The 15,672-nt window shown below is 45.7% G+C and overlaps 1 protein-coding gene across 2 annotated transcripts; it reads left to right on the forward strand.

Moving 5' to 3' along the window:
* The first annotated feature begins 2,335 nt into the window (after positions 1–2,335).
* On the forward strand, positions 2,336–13,429 carry SPTSSB (serine palmitoyltransferase small subunit B). 2 transcript variants are annotated; one of them, XM_040613866.1, is made up of 2 exons: positions 2,336–2,653; positions 11,905–13,429. In XM_040613866.1, exon 2 carries the CDS (start codon positions 11,936–11,938, stop codon positions 12,176–12,178), a length of 243 nt encoding a protein of 80 aa, XP_040469800.1. In that variant the 5' UTR covers positions 2,336–2,653; positions 11,905–11,935; the 3' UTR covers positions 12,179–13,429. The 2 variants fall into 2 exon arrangements, with proteins under 2 accessions (XP_040469800.1, XP_040469801.1); XM_040613867.1 differs by lacking the exon at positions 2,336–2,653 and adding an exon at positions 2,673–2,875.
* Positions 13,430–15,672: the final 2,243 nt, after the last annotated feature.

Consider the following 15,672-nt stretch of genomic DNA (forward strand, 5'->3'; position numbering starts at 1 on the left):
TTGTTTGTGTAAGTGCCTTTTAAAGCTATTAATTGAGGAAAGAGCATTTTTAAAGGACCATTAAAATGTGTTCAAATATTAAAAGAATAACTTAAATAACAGCAGTTACATCTGGCCCTTGAAACAGTTTGCATTCCTTTATGGCTGTCTGTGGTTCAGAAGACACCAGCCAGTGCCAGAACAGCAATACAGTGGCCCCGCTGAGCTGGAGGTGACCCCAGCTCCCACAGCCACCCGCTCAGGGACGAGCCTCCCCTCTCTGCAGGGAGGTCCCCACTGGGGGTGCAGCCATGACTCTGCATGCAGAGCCGTGGTGACAGTCACCTCTGGCAAGGTGAAGCCATGATCTAAACAAACTAGACTGCACAGCTGCAGAGAACGGGCAAACTTCACCTCACCTGCAGAGGCACATCTTTAAGAGGCAGCTTGTCGCACAGAAAACTACACAATTTACCAACACCACGTCTTTGTCTTACAGTTCCCACCTCATTGTAAAAAGCAGCTCTAATTGTGAGAACAACACCAGCTCCAGCCTCTGGGCTCACTGCAGTACCTGCTGCCTTTGGAATGGGTGTGCGTGTGGCTTCTTCTGCAGCGTGAGCACAACCACAAGCCAAACAGACCACGGTGCCTACAGCCAAACAGCCTGTGGCCAAACCCTCAGAGTGCCCTTTTCCCCAGGCTAAACAACTCTTCACCTGCCACATCCCTGTGCTGCCCCCGGCCATTTGCTCTTGCCTCTGTGGCATGGAGAGACACCGGCAAAATAAACTTATTTTTCAGCTGATGACTCCCTCAGCCCAGCTCACCCCCCTGCCACAGAAGGGCACGTGCCCCCAAAGGGGCAGGCAGGGAGAGGGGCAGGGCTGGGTGGCTCTGTGCCACAGCTGAGGACAGGCACACGATGCTACAGCCATGAGTTCCCACGCTCTTTGGGAATGGTCCTTCCTAACAGCACTTGAGTGGCTTCAGGCAATCTTTGGCTGTGGGAGCTGCCTGCTGCCCAACAAGGCAAGGGCCTGGCACTAGAGACAGCCCTGCTCCTACCCACGCTCGGACCACACTCGCAACACCCCCATTCTCACACCTAGGGGGCTGAAGTTAAGGATTTTTGCTCTGAAAGGCAACGGGAGTTTCTCTGTACCTCCTGCTGCATATATAAAACACAGCATGTCCCAATGCCCAGGTGTGGCTGGCTTGGGCAGTTTTTGCAGGAAGGCTTTGTACAGCAGCTGCTTCCGTGCTCCTTCAACAGCTCAGGGCAGAGCAGGACGACCAGCTGTTCCCAGCACTGCAGAAATTTGGATCTAGGCTGGCAGCGCATCCAAACAACGTGCCCGAGCCCACACAGCCATGCCTGCAGCCCCCCTGCTCCCCTGAAAACTGCAGATGTTTCCCTGAGCCTGTCACACTGCTCTCGGAGCCAGCACACCCGCTACAAGCCATTTGATGTGTCCATTTAAACGGGATGCTGCCTTGTGGCCACGTACCTGGCCAGGAATTTGCTCATTCTCCGTGAGCTGTGCATTATGCTGCAGTACAAGTGTGAGGGTTTAGGTGCAGACACTACACTGGCAAAGCTCATTTTGGAGAGGTCACCAGGAGCGATTCAGGCATCCCTCATGTCAGGCGGCGCTACCCCGCTGGCCCCAAAGCTGAAGCCATAGCCCAGCAGCAAAAACCATAATCTTAAGTGAAGCAACACGAGACAAAACCCAACCCTTCTTAATGCCACTCGCTTATCGCTTAATTAGTGTCACATAGTAACAGTTTTGAAGGCTGAGAAATAGGATCAGCCTGTCAAGATTAGGTCTCTGCAACTGCTTTGCTCAGTGAATGAGATTGTACCTGGTATCCCACAGCCTGAGGGGAAAACAGTGAACGAAGCAGTTCTATTACTTTTATCTCTCATTTATATGGCAAAGTTCAGTTCTCCTGCCGCTCTCTGGTAGGGAGCAGGACACTAAATCATGGGGGGGGTTTATACTGAGGGCAGAAAAGCGAAGAAATCTAAGCCTTGTGGTGAGCAGTGCCACGCAGTATTCACAGGATTTCAGATAAAGTCTTGTCAGCACTTGTCCATCGGTCTCTCTCTTTTCCGGAAACACCTCATCTGAGGCATTGTCACCACGTCCCTCTCTACACGCTGGCTTCCCACAGCCACGCTGGACCAGGTCCTTCCCGCTCAGCCCCTCGGAGCTGGGGAGCTCCCAGGCACCTGCCAGCACCCCCGGGCACCCCTTGCACGCCCACCCTCCCCCAGCTACGTTCCAAACCGCGTTAGGAGCTTATCTGTTGCAAAGCACGGGTGGAACACAAAGCGTTTAGGGCGAGCGCACGGCGCTCCGGCGCCAGCTGTGCAGGGCAGGGCTGGCGGGGCCGGTGCCCGGCTCCCCGGAGCGCTCCCGCTCCTGCGGCGGGGACACCGCGCGCGTTACGCAAGTGCCCTCGGCAGATGCCGCCGCAGCCGCACCGCAGGGAAGCAGCACCCCGCCCCGCGGCCCGGCCGTGACAGCCCCTCACCCCCGCACGGCTCCGCACCGCCCGCCCGGGCGCAAGGGCCAGGGGCGCGCAGCTGCGGCTGCGGCAGCGGGGCGGGGCGGCGGGGACCGGCCCCGGCGGGGCGCGGAGCGGAGCGGAGCGGAGCGGGGCGGTAGGTATTTAAGCGGCGGGGCGGGCAGCGCTGGGCTGGGAGCGGCGGTACGCGGAGCCCGGCGGAGCGGAGCGGAGGTGAGGGCCGTGGCCAGCCACCCCCTGCCGCGCTCGCCATAGGGCCCCCGGCGGCACCGTCCCGGTCCCGGGGCTTCCCCAAATGCAGGGGCCGGTGACCTTGGCCGAGCGGAGCCGCGCACTCTGCGCTGCCATCGGCAGCTCGGTAAGAAGCGCTGGAGCAAAGGCCTTGGAGCTGGGGTGGCAGCAGGAAAGCCTCCGAGATCTGCTGTCTGCCTTCCTCAAGGTGCCTGGTGGTGCTACCTATGGCCTCCAGCAAGGTCTCTCTGGACTTGTTGCTGGAGATCTGCAGTCAGGTTTCCAGGTGTTGTTGCTCATACAGCTGTTGGGAAGGTGGTTTGCCTTAGCAGGGAGTCACTGAAAACAAGGCAAATGCCTAGAATTAAAAAGGTTGAAAGAGGTGGGGAGGGGTGGTGAAGGTGAAGGTGCTATTTGTACTGGTGTGGTGGCAATACTTGCTGTTTGCAGGTCTCTGCTCTTTGGGTTTCTTAGAGTTGCTGGTTGCTTCCAGTAATCCTGCAGTATGAAGTAGGTGCGAGAGTACCTCTCTGTTGTGTAAGCTGACTTGGGATACAATGGAGGAGAAATCCTGTAGTAAATGCTGCTGTTCTGCTTGATCAGCACATGTGGTACATTTTGGACTGTGTCTTTTAAAATGCTTTAGGAATTGGGATGCTTATCTTCTGTTTATGAATATCATGAGTATGGCACAAATAACTCTATCTTGAGAGCGATTCTGCAAGTCCATGGAGTGATTTCTAGATGGTGTGGTTTTGGCGGAGTAACATGGGGAAGCTCTGCACAGAGCATGTATGTTGTTTCAGCAGTAATAGGAGATGTGGTGGAAGACTGCCTGGGGAGCAGCTCAGGGCCATGGGAATACTTGTTCCGTCACCCCTGTGCCCAAAAAGTGTCCAGGACAAGTGATGTAGCGAACAGCAGCAAGGCTTGGGTGCTCCAGCTGGCTGATAGGGAAAAGCAATTGCTGCTCTGCACTGTGTTCTGCCAATCCTGTTTTTGCTGAGCTTTTTATTTGTGCAGCAGTTGTGTACCGCAAGCCTGGCCGTTGTCCTGGTGTAGAGCCAAGTGAGTATTCTCCAAACCGGTGCCACGAAGGAGAGGAGCCCATGCAGCTGGGCTGTGATGTGACGCTTGGTCATGTCCCTGTGGAGGGGAACCCACCTTCCCCTGCTTAGCAGGAGCTCTGCTCCCACAGCTCCCACTGCCTCATGCGTGGGCGTATAGGCATGTACAAAGCACTTGAAGATGTCAGCAGGTCACTCCAGAGACCTCCTCCTTTCTCTTCACCCATGCCATCTGCTCTATTTAAAGACTACGTACCCCAGCTCCTACTGCTTTTCAGGAGAAATCAGCACAGCAGCATGTTGCAACTTTGAAAAGCTCTGTCTTGCCCTGCTGTCTGACAGGAGTATTTCTTGTTGTGTTCTCCCCCCCAAAAAATGAAGGGCGGCTTGGCTCTCCCAGATTTCAGGGGTATCCTGCTATACCAAGATTTCTGCCTTCAAAGCTGTTGGCTCATAGGGACGAAGTGGCCTGTGAAGGAAGCTGTTCCTTATTGCATAGATGGGATTAAACCAGTTTCTGTGGAAAAAATATGAATCTTCCTTTTTGCTTATCTGTTGCAGGTATCTCACTTTGGTTTTATGCTCCCCCTCCCCCCTTTTTAGAGCAATAACTGGCATGGTGCAATACTGCTTCCTTTCATTAGATATCAAAGGAGATGCACTTGCACAAGAGTTTAGTACCTGTTTTTCACTAATAACTTGTCGTAACTATGACAGTATTCACCTTCTTGTGGTACATATAACCCAAGACCAGCTACTATTTTCAGCTGCTTCAGAAATGACTCAGAGCAAACCAAAGGCGTCTGAACAAAACAAGAACTGCATTTGAAGGATCTTTTAGTAGAGCTCAAAAAATCTTAGCTATTTTATTTATAGAGTGATGTGTTTACACAACCTTCTGAACTTTAGAGTCTTTTAAGTCCCCTTGAAGGATCTAGCTGATATCCCAAACCTGAAAAGTCTCACAGGAATGGAGGCTTGTCACCAAGAGCAAAGCCAAAACCGCTCTTGGATACCTCCTGGAACAGCCCTTCAAAAACTCTAAATTTTTAAGTATTTGCAACTTAAACCTGGTGCTGGTCTCTAGTCACAGATTTGAGGTCTTGTTTGGGAATCAGCTCTGTCCAAAACCATGTTAGTAAACTATGCTTACCCTGGAAATACAGGGGAAGCTTGCTCTGAGATTTCAACCTGCCAATTCACATTTGTTCTCTGGCAGCACTTAACAACGGCCAGTTCTGTTCCACAGTGCAAGTCCTGTCACAGGGGGAGGACTTGGAGCCCAGAACATGCCCAGCCCAGAGAAAGCTGGAAAGGAAAGGGTCTGTGCATAAATTGTAAGAAGGTAGTTATGTAAGAAAATAACTGAGGAAATTTCAGAGGAGGGAAGAACAGAAAATTCTTTGAGAAATTAATTTGGCCTTGGAAGAAAATGGGACAGAGCTGCTCCAAGGGTGTTTTTGTTACAGAAGCTGTATCTTCTCCTTTCTCTGTGCCTGAATAGAGAAAAGCGAGTGCGCCGATAAATTAGCCAGGCTTCAGAGTTAAGGGGGAGTTTATTTTTCTTAACATGGGTTTGGGTTTTTTTGCTTGGAGCAGCCTACAGTTTTTCAGGCAGCAGTTAAGGCATGAAATCAGTCTAACCATTAACTGCATTCAACTTGAATGGTTGGGAGCCTCTCTCCAAATCAGGTCCTTATGGATGCTATAGATCATCCTCTCCATTCTTGAGGGTAAATAGTTTATATACCAAGCTTAAAATTACTGCCCATGTTGTTGCAGGCCATCATAAGCTCAATCTGTGTATATAACTTGACTGAAGGAGCAAATGGTATTTCGGAAATCGTCTGGGTGTTCTGCAGTCTGGGTGGAGAGTCTGACAAGAATCCATTTGCTCCAGTTACAGATTTAGCTAAACTATAGCACCAAACTAATGCTTGGCACTGCAGGATTACTGAAGAGCTGTTGAAGAAGCATGCACATAAGGACTAGGTTGGTGTTCAGAGCTGGCACTGTGAAAGTCTGGGTCAGGTTTTGTGCAGGTGTGGCATTGCCACTCCTGTAGAGCAACTTGATGAGTGTTTTGCTGCCTTGTTTGAAGCTGCGGAAGGTAAAAGGAAGTCTTTCTGCCAACAGCAAAAGGTATTTGCTAGACTCTTAGGTCTTGTAGGCACCATGTAACTGTTTACACTTAAAAGAAACAAAATAGCACCTACATGCTACCACTTAGTTCGGCAGGAAAGAGGGTTAGCGTTTACAGATGAGGAAGCTGCTGGAGTTCATTCTTCTGAACAAGGTAAAGCAGAAATGTGGCTGAAAATGCCATTCCCTTTTCTGCCTTACCGCGTCCACTCCTCACGTATTTTTCTACTCCTGGAAGATTATTTTTTTTCCAAAAAAAACCCCCACAGGCACAGTCAAACCATGTTCACCCACATGCAAAATGTCTGAGTCATGTTCAAGCAACAAAATTTTACCAGCTCTGAACTTCACTCTGGTGTTGCATGGATGGTGACAAGAACACATAAGAAAGAAGAATTCACGGTTCCTGTAGCACAGTGGCTGGCAGTAATGTATGGGCGAGCATGCGATGAGGTGCTGATTTGGGAAGATGAATGCTGAGAAACCAGAGACAGCCTGATTGCTGCTGTACATTTTTTACTCCAGAGTTAGAGTTATTTATTAAAATCTATTGTAAAGATGTCTTTACTGGTGCATACTTGTCCATAGTGGGAGCTATGCTGTGATTACTGCTGCTCTCCTCATTGACATTCTTTGTCTGGCATTACCTCCCTGTGAAAACAAGCTTTAGGGTACATTTAAACATCCGTGTGTTAAGTACTACAGTGACCTGAGGGTTCTGCTTGTCAGTAGGTAATAGGCAGCTTTCTAGGCTGAGCTGATGCTATATGGCCACAGGCCATGCTGCGTATGGGGAATCTGAGCAGCACAGATGCAATAGAGGAACAGACTGAGATGGTGTCCCTGGGAAATGCTGGTGTTCAGATTCTCTGCACAATTTTAACTGCTGCCTCATCTAAATTTCTTCCCAGTTGCTGGTCCACAGGACCTGTATTTCATTCCTTATGCACTATGCTTGGTGCTCACTGAATAAAACATATTAAAGCAAAGGCATGATGGACTGGGAATGTGAATCCCTTTGTCGTTCTCTTTGCACTTACAGAAATGTTTGTCCTTCTACATAAAATCAATGGGTTCATCCCAGAGTTATGTTAGCATTAAGAGGGACAAGACTGGTGCATTGGATCAATTTGGATATTCTGAGTAACAGCAGAACAAACCCTTAACACAGTAAAGTTACAAATAAGTAATAACAACTACAGATAAATAACTTGCAGAAAGGAGAGAGATTTCCATTCCCAGGGGGATGACTACCCATTCCTCTTCTAATAGGTGAAATTACTTACATATCGGACAACTTGAAAATAATTATTGCACTTTCCCTCATCACACCTGCCATTTGGAGCCTGCATGTTGTAGGTGTTCTACATATGAGACCAAACACAAGCTGCAGGGGCTTGTGGCAGGATTTTATTTAAGCTCCAGCATGAGTGCAATCCCTTAGGATTCTGCAACACCCACCAACTCTTGCTTCTGTGCTATCACAGCAATTATTTAGCAAATGGCCAATTAAATATTTGCATTTGGGGATGGACTTATTGTTTGCTTGGTTTTCCTTCCTACCTTGTTTAGAACACTTGGCCCTACTTTACATTCAAGGGGGCTATCTCCAGCTCCAGGGTTTGTTTTCCCCACTCTAGATAAACTTATCTAGACCTGAATGTATGTTGGAAACACTTTTTCTCTGTATAAGTCAACCAAACTCTCCTGCTGAGGGTGTAAGGTGTTTTTCAAGCATTCTTTGGAAACCAGTCTACCCCAGTTTCCCTACAAGACTGTTTCTTTCCACAGGAATTTCCCAGCAGATGCATTTTGCTAGATGCTGTCCAGAGCCGCAGAGTGTTAGTGTGAACAAAGTCCCCAAACCCCTGTTGCTCAAAGCAGAAATGATTTAGTAAAGTACTTAACGCTGGAATCTTCAGGTTACAACTCCAATCACTAGGCTCCAATGCTGGGAACTACAGTTATTAATAAATTTTTTTGAGATTAGGCATGCTTTTAAATGAAACCTGGGATATTTTTTATGATGATTTATCTTTTTCAGCTGCCCTAATCAGAGACATGTCAACAAGCCAGAAAAATAGGTTGCCACTTGAAACAATAAAAGCTGCTTTACAGGTTTCTCTTCTTGATTTTTTTTGCTTGGAGGTGAAATTGCTGAAAATAATTTGAATATTGCTTAATGGCTTTAGAAGCTGAATTGTATTAATTTTATTCATAGCTGGTTGTGACAGTCCCGTGGCCTCTAAACAGGAAGGCATTTCCACAACACAACTGAATACTTAAATTCAAATTTGTAGACAAATGAGTGCTAAGTTAAAATTGCATAATAGCAAATTATCTCCTGTGCTGGAATATTGAGAAATGATGAGCTAAGAACACAAGACCCTTTAAACTCAGAGCACCAACTGATTGCAGCACTAATGTAATAAAAATCAGTAATGCTTAAAAATGTAAGTAGACACTCTCTAGGACAAGTCCTATTTAAAATACAGAATTTTTAGCCTCAAAAGTTTATCTCCTCATCTGCCATTCCCTTTAGTTATTGCTAGAAGGTAATTGGCCTGGGTGGTAAGGCTGCCTGAGATCTCTGGAGCTTTGGGCTATTGCTTATGCTTAAAACTGGCCCTGAATTAATGCAAATGGGGTACCTTCAGGAGAGGTATCTATGTCACAGTAACGCAGTGGATTCTTGTATCTCATTGACTCAGCAGCTGGTTTAAGATGGCTCTTTATTCTTTCCATCCTGTGTTTTCCTTTTATAAATTATGCATCTAGAATTGCATTATCCCAAGATACCCCTCACATTTGCTGCATTTCCAAGACAGTCCTGCTAACGGAGTCTCTGGGTAGGTTAAATGCAGTGGAAGTGTGTTTAGCGGTGAGGACAATGACTGTAATGTGACTGGTTTTCTTTTACTTATCTCAGCCTCTGTCATTCATTTGGAGACCGTGTATCCTCTGCATTAAGACTGCTTACGTCCTTGCTGGTAGTCCAGGGAGTCCCCTTACCGGTGTGCCTGAGTGCTGGGGGACGGGGTTATCCCCCTGTGCCGTGAACTGGAAGAACTGAAAAAGCACAGGCTGGCTGCTAGGACTTGGCCACCGAGCTGAATAGAAATGCAATCCCCAGGCTAGAGAAAGTGTAACAAGGTCTTTGGAATAAATCAGAAGGTCTGCTCCTTATTTTAATTACTTCATACTTTATTCATGCTTCCCTCCAAGACAGCACCGTCTAATAAGTGATAGTGGTGAGTCTGCAGCCTGGTAGACTGGTCTAATATCAGTAAAATTTCAGCCTGGGGAATTTTTTTCCTGTTGTTGGCTGTTCCTTATATCAGCTCTGTATTGAGATATACAAGTGTATGTGCCGCTGTGGGCAGAAAGCTCCATTAGCCTGGGATCTCTCCCCTCAAAACCACTGCAGCACCGCTCTGATAACCTTATAGCCTTCAACATCCACAGCAAGCGCTCCAGCCTTGCAGTTTCTCTGCATGGTGGTCAGGCTTAACAGATATTTACCCTAGAAAGGTATGAGTTTAACTAGCACAGGTATAACCCCAGTGTAAATACCATAATCCTAGATAGTATGAGAGGGCCCTTATCGTTTTCCTTTCAATTGTATAGGAAAGGGCTTAACCTCTTCATTGAAAAATGCTGCTCTTTTTGCAGAAAGTATAAATAGAGACACTTTTGGCTCCCAGTGAGTCACAGTTTGCCAGCTGTACCATTTTTATTACAGGCTTTGCAATATTTACAAGGCTTTAAGGCCTCTCTTGAGTCCTGCCTTAAAACAAATCTTCTGAAAGGAATCATCTTCCATTCATACCAGGACAGAAACCAATGGTGGCCTTCCTCACCAGCCTGTACCCTTGCAAGTGAAGCTGTTCACAGCAAAGACAGTCACTGTTAAGTTTAAAATGGAAGTGATCTGCCCTGCAAAAGCATTATAGGTGGCCTCTTGGTCTAGGAGATACGGGGAAGATGGAAGCGAAGGGAACGGACTGCTTTGGGAGAAGGAGGGGAAAAAAGATATATTGGGGGAAGGTACTGATGGTTGGAGGACACAGAAGAGGGGCTGGTAGAAAGTAAAGGCTGGGTGGGCGATGGGGCAAGTACATCAAAATCTGCATAAAATCTGCTAACACAAACAAGCCTCCCTCCCTTTTTTAATGCACAGTGTTTACAGTTTCACTGTGCTTGTTGCCAGCAAAGAGGTTGCATTCATGGGGGTGTTGAGAGCTGAGCTGCAAGAGGGGAACAGATGCAAGATCTGGACAGGAAGCCGAGGGACAGGAGGAGAAACACTGGGAGAGAGGCCAGCACACGGAGGAAGGAAGGGAAACAAAGATAGTCAGCTCCCTTATCAACAACGTTGGACACTCGGGGTGCCAATTCAATCAGAAGTCTGCCACACTTAGAGTAAGCCTGCATTAGTTGCCTTCCCAAAGAAGAAGGGGCAAAAATCTACCTTACAGCATCTCCAGCAGGCGAGGTGTAAGCTAGTCTGGCAGGATGCTCCATTTGCAAGGTAACGGGGGAATGCTGAACTGGCCATACCGGTGATCTAAAGGAAGCAAGATGGAGAAATACGGTCTGTCAAGGTGTGTGCACTTAACAGTGCATCCACTGGACAAAATTTTTACACATCAGTAACCAAAGTAAAGCTGTTACAAAACAAACCAGGGATCCTTTTTATTGGCAATTTGTCTTCCCTTCAGAAAATGCCCACATACCACCAGAATATACTGTACAGACTCCAGAGGCAGTAAACCACTGAATATTGTAATATATTTGGCCTGTATCAGTGGCCCACCGTTATTTTAATCACACACTGCAAATTCTCCAGTGCTACCTTAGTATTTGTTGCCTTGAGGGACAGAAAATTTCTCTTGCCCAAAACTCACTACAAACACAACACCGGAGGGATGTGACGTGTCCAAGCATCTCTGTTCCAGGCATTTTAGGCAACAGAAGTGTAGAACGAAATAATACATTGGAAGGTTTTCCAACAGGACTAAAGTCCACTGTGTTCCCTTTTACTGTGAGCTGACCTGGTCAGCTTGTGTGACCTTAAACTCAATCCCTAAAATAAAGGAGTCTCTCTACGGAGCCTCATGAAGTTGCTTATCATTCTGTCTCTGTGTTTTCTCCAAGATGTTTTTAGCCTGAATTTAAAGATGACGTAAAATACTGAAAAGCAATTTTAACAAAAAACAGTGGAAGGAAAACCCCATTTCCTAGTTAATACTTGCTCAGCTGTTCTTTCTGCATGGAGAAGGGAACAATGAATGCACAAAGGTGTTACCTAAGAGAAAAACCTTTCCTAGACTTGTAACTGGCATTAAATACTCTTTTAATTAGTAATGTATCTTATTTCTTTGGAATGAGTGGCAAAAACTTCTGCTATTTGAGATTACTTTTTTCCCTCCCTTTCATAGCTTGTCTTTTCTTTATTCCCAACAATTGCAGAATAAGAATGAATACCAGAAGCAGAGTTTTTGCAGAGCAGTTCTTTTAATCTCATCTTTATTTCAGAGCATATGAGTCTGCCATCCACCTTTGTGGAAGCTGGCCCCAAACCTACCCTTTTAAATGTGTCTCCCTTACTTCCACATGTACCCTGTGCCTTTGTAAGCTAATGCAGTTTTAATTCCTACTGCAAAATGAATAGCAAAACACACTCATAATCAGAACGTAGGAAGTGAAAGTGCCTAACTGATACTGCTTCAATAACTGCAAGCAGCAGGCGCTAGCGATAAACATTGTTTTCCGCTGCTCCGTGGCAGCAGAGGCTGGTGATGGCACTGATGCATTATTTCTATTTGAACTTTATTTTATGTAACAATTACACACATTATCAAATTTGAAATTATGGTCATTGCATCATTGTTTAGTTCCATGACTTCCCACTGCAGCTGTAATCCAGACTTCTCTCTCATTACAGGTCATCTTCTCAAAACCACTGAAAGCTGAAGATGGATATTAAGCATGTGAAGGACTATATCTATTGGCTGTACTACCAGTACCTACTGATCACCTGCAGCTACGTCCTGGAGCCCTGGGAGCGATCCATGTTCCACACCATCACTGTGACTGTTTTCGCTATGGTGGTGTACACGGCTTATGTCTTCGTCCCCATCCATGTCCGCCTGGCTTTTGAGTTCTTCTCCCAGATATTTGGAGAGCAGCCTGAAAGCACGGCTTCCGTCGTGAACTGAATTTGCCTGAGTAGGGAACAGCAGCTCTTGCAACTTGTGAGATGCAGTGTCTTCTTCACTTACATGTATTAATTCTGAGGCATTTTTGCAGCTGTGAAAATACCATTTTCTCTTACAAAATAAGCTTGCTTAATTCCCGTAACTGAAAAGCAGAATAATGCACTGACTACTAGCTGCACAGTTCCCATTAAATGAAACACAGGGCAGCTTTTGCTGTGAGATAATGGAAAACATCACTTGAATGCCACGTTTACCTAATACTCAACCGGCTCCCACTTTCAGCACCCTAATTTAATCACACTGGCACGTATAAAACAGCAAAGACCGTTTATGATGGCTGTGAGGAGCGGTACTATCCTCATTATGCACTAAGAAGTTCTGCCAACAGAATTCAGTGGCAAAACATACCATGCCTTCTTTGACCCAGGTTAGAGAACGTAAAGACATGAATATAATACAGCATGATTTGAGTATTAATATCTGGCTGGCTATTGACTTCTGTTATTTAATGGATGGGAGAGGAAATGAGAAGCAAAAGTAATAAGAGTATGAACTTGAATCCAACTTTTTGCATCAAAGTTGCTTCATCTGAGTTTAGATAGTCTAAGATAGTAAAAACATACTATAGGTAATCTTGCAGTTTACTGAAAATGACAGAAAGACACAGAACTGGCTCTGTTTCAGTGTACTTCTGCCTTCTCTGATAAAAACAGAGACATCTTTTCTTTCTGCTCACATTCACCAAGGCAAGCAAAGTGCATGTCTGCACCAGAGGAAGACAATCCAGAAAACAGTTGAAGTAATATTTTCATAACTGCAGGGAAGTCCGAGTGCTTAAAGAGATCTCCTTTATAAAGAAGAAATTAGATTTATTATAATTGCCTGTAGGGAGTTTCTTGAACAATGGAAGTTTTGTTTGGTTTTCACTCTACACCTAAATCAAATGTGAATGCCAAATCATAAGCTATAGCTATACAGTGCATGTATCTAACAGCTGATGCTACTGTTATTAGAAGTGAGAGGTGCAAAATGTAAATAGCTTTCAAATTATGTTTGCACAGTTATAGGATTATAAAAACCCAACTCATAACTTCTTTACCAAGCTGCAGTGGGGTCCTGCATGCTTAAAAGAACACTGTTTGGAAACTAAGACATGTTTTGACGGTTGAACAGATCTGAACATGTGTATGCAGTTTTTTCAGAGAAAAATAAAATTTTATTCATCAGAAATAACATTTCAGTGCATGACTCTGCTCTTCCTGTGTTTTCTATTTGTTCATAAATACCCAGGATGTGCGTGGGCCAGGCTGACACCATGGCAGACAGGCTATTTTGTTGCAAATGTTTCAGGGTAACATTTCAGACCCCCTTAAATAAACCCCTGTGTGGACTGCCATGGTCATCCTCCAGCCCAAGACCTCTCCTCCCTCTGGTGGTGCGGGGGAAGAAAAGAAAAATACTAGAAACTTCATCGAAGATCCTGCTCTGCGGACCTGCTCAGGAGGTACTGAAGGCAACTCTTAGGGATGCACAGGTCTCCTGCTTGTCAGAGGCCATGTTCATCATATCCCACTTCCTAGCTGTGTTCAGGTGCTGGCTCACACCTGAGGCATTTGTTCATATTGCCAATACAAGCAGATCATGGATGCGCCTGAATTCTCTTGCAGACAGCCACTGATGTGCTTCAAATTATGGCAATGAATACCTGTGTATGCTGGTGGCACAACAATTGAGTCGTTTAGGCTCATACAGGAGCCAAAGGCTTAGCTGTTGTATCAGTTTAATCACAGCTGCTAACCTGCAAATATGAGGTACCCAGCTGTAATCACACTTACAGTAATAAAGCAGTGGAGGAGACAAAAAACACTGAGTACCTGTGCAAATTTCTGTGATTGCTTTCATAGAATAAAAGTAACAGCCCAAATGTGGGAGGTGAAAAAGTTGAAATATTTACTTAGGAAGTTGCTGCTTGACCCAAAAATACTTCCCAATATCCTATCCTCAAAAGACTCTACTAGATAATGTCACGATGTAAATGCCACGGCATCTCCCCATCAATCCTGTTTCCAACGTCATCTTCTTTTTTTAATTTCTCAGAAAGGTCATTTGTTCCCAATGGCACCAAACACAACTGACCTGCTTTTTGGAGTATGAGAGAAAACACTTCCTTACAGGTATGCAAAGGCTGGGTCTCATATCTCAAGAAGCACACACCCCGATACAATGTTGCTATTTAAACATTTAACTTAAAGCAAACAGAACAAGCAAACAGCTTTGTTCAGGAAGAGGGAATTTCCACTGACCTCTCATGGTGGGATTCTTGCAAAGCACTTCTCTTCCTTATTCCGGTTATCTCTGTTTAGCTGTGCAGGAGGTGCTCGAAAGAGGGAGGAAAAGAGCAGCAGTTTCTCTTTGGGAGGGTCCCGGCAGACTTACTTAAGTGAAAACACTTTTTTTGTATGTGTTCTTCAGCTTCCTTACTGAATTCTAAAGTTTTTGGGCAAGAGGTATTCACCAGGAAGGAAAGAGACAGCTGAAAACAACCTCTCTCTGCCAAAAAGCTTTTTGAGATTTTCCCAACCCTTTTCACTTCTCCTTTCTACTAGAAAAGCTCAAATAACTCTACCTACTTAATATTCAAAATTAGTGGGTTCCAGCAGGGGATTTCAAAGCATTTTTGGCACACAGCAGTGAACAGAAACATTTTTCCCCTGCTGAAAGACAGAGGAGGTGGGATACTACTTCCGACAGCTTGAGACCACACCACAGCATAGGAAAGAAACTCTGCTCCAGTTCCGAAAACATTTTCCTTGTAGGTGAAGCCGTTCATACACGATGGAAAGAGGTTTTCATCTGATTACATCTGCACACCAACACGGGAGCACCACTTGCTGTAACAGCCACAAGCTGCAGGAGGAGGGTGGCATTTCGGAGGGCTGCCAGTAACTCCAGCAGACGGCTCGGTGCGTACAGCATATGGGCACCAACTCCATCGTGAAGGGTATAGTGTTGGGCTCTTTATAAAACACCTTGGCAGGGCACTCTCTTCTCCTGCTTCATTATTACTCCATGTTAATTTTAGTTAATTGCTCCATTATTACCCTATGCTAATTGCAGTTCAGGCTGAGCACAGCAGCTGGAAGTTTTTACACCAAAGAAAGCAAATGAAAGGACTATGTTAAGAGTAAACAGGACCAATAATCCAACAGTGATAAATGAAACGAAAGCAGAAAGGGAGATGAACCAGTTCCAGTTGCATCCACCCTGAAAGTACAAATGCATCATTAAATTAAACGCCAAGAAATCTTTGGGCTCAGCTGGCCAGCACCACACCTCCCTTGTTCAAAATTCATTTTCTTAATTTCATTTAATCAAAGCTAGCATTTATCCTGCTGTAAAGGTTTCCTGGCCAATTTCATGGATCACCTCCCAAATCCATTACTGAGGGCAACTACACACACACACGCCCAGAACCTCTAGAAGACTCCCCCTGA

The sequence above is a fragment of the Falco naumanni genome, chromosome 13 (genome assembly GCF_017639655.2).
Source record: "Falco naumanni isolate bFalNau1 chromosome 13, bFalNau1.pat, whole genome shotgun sequence".
In the NCBI taxonomy this organism is placed as follows: domain Eukaryota; kingdom Metazoa; phylum Chordata; class Aves; order Falconiformes; family Falconidae; genus Falco; species Falco naumanni.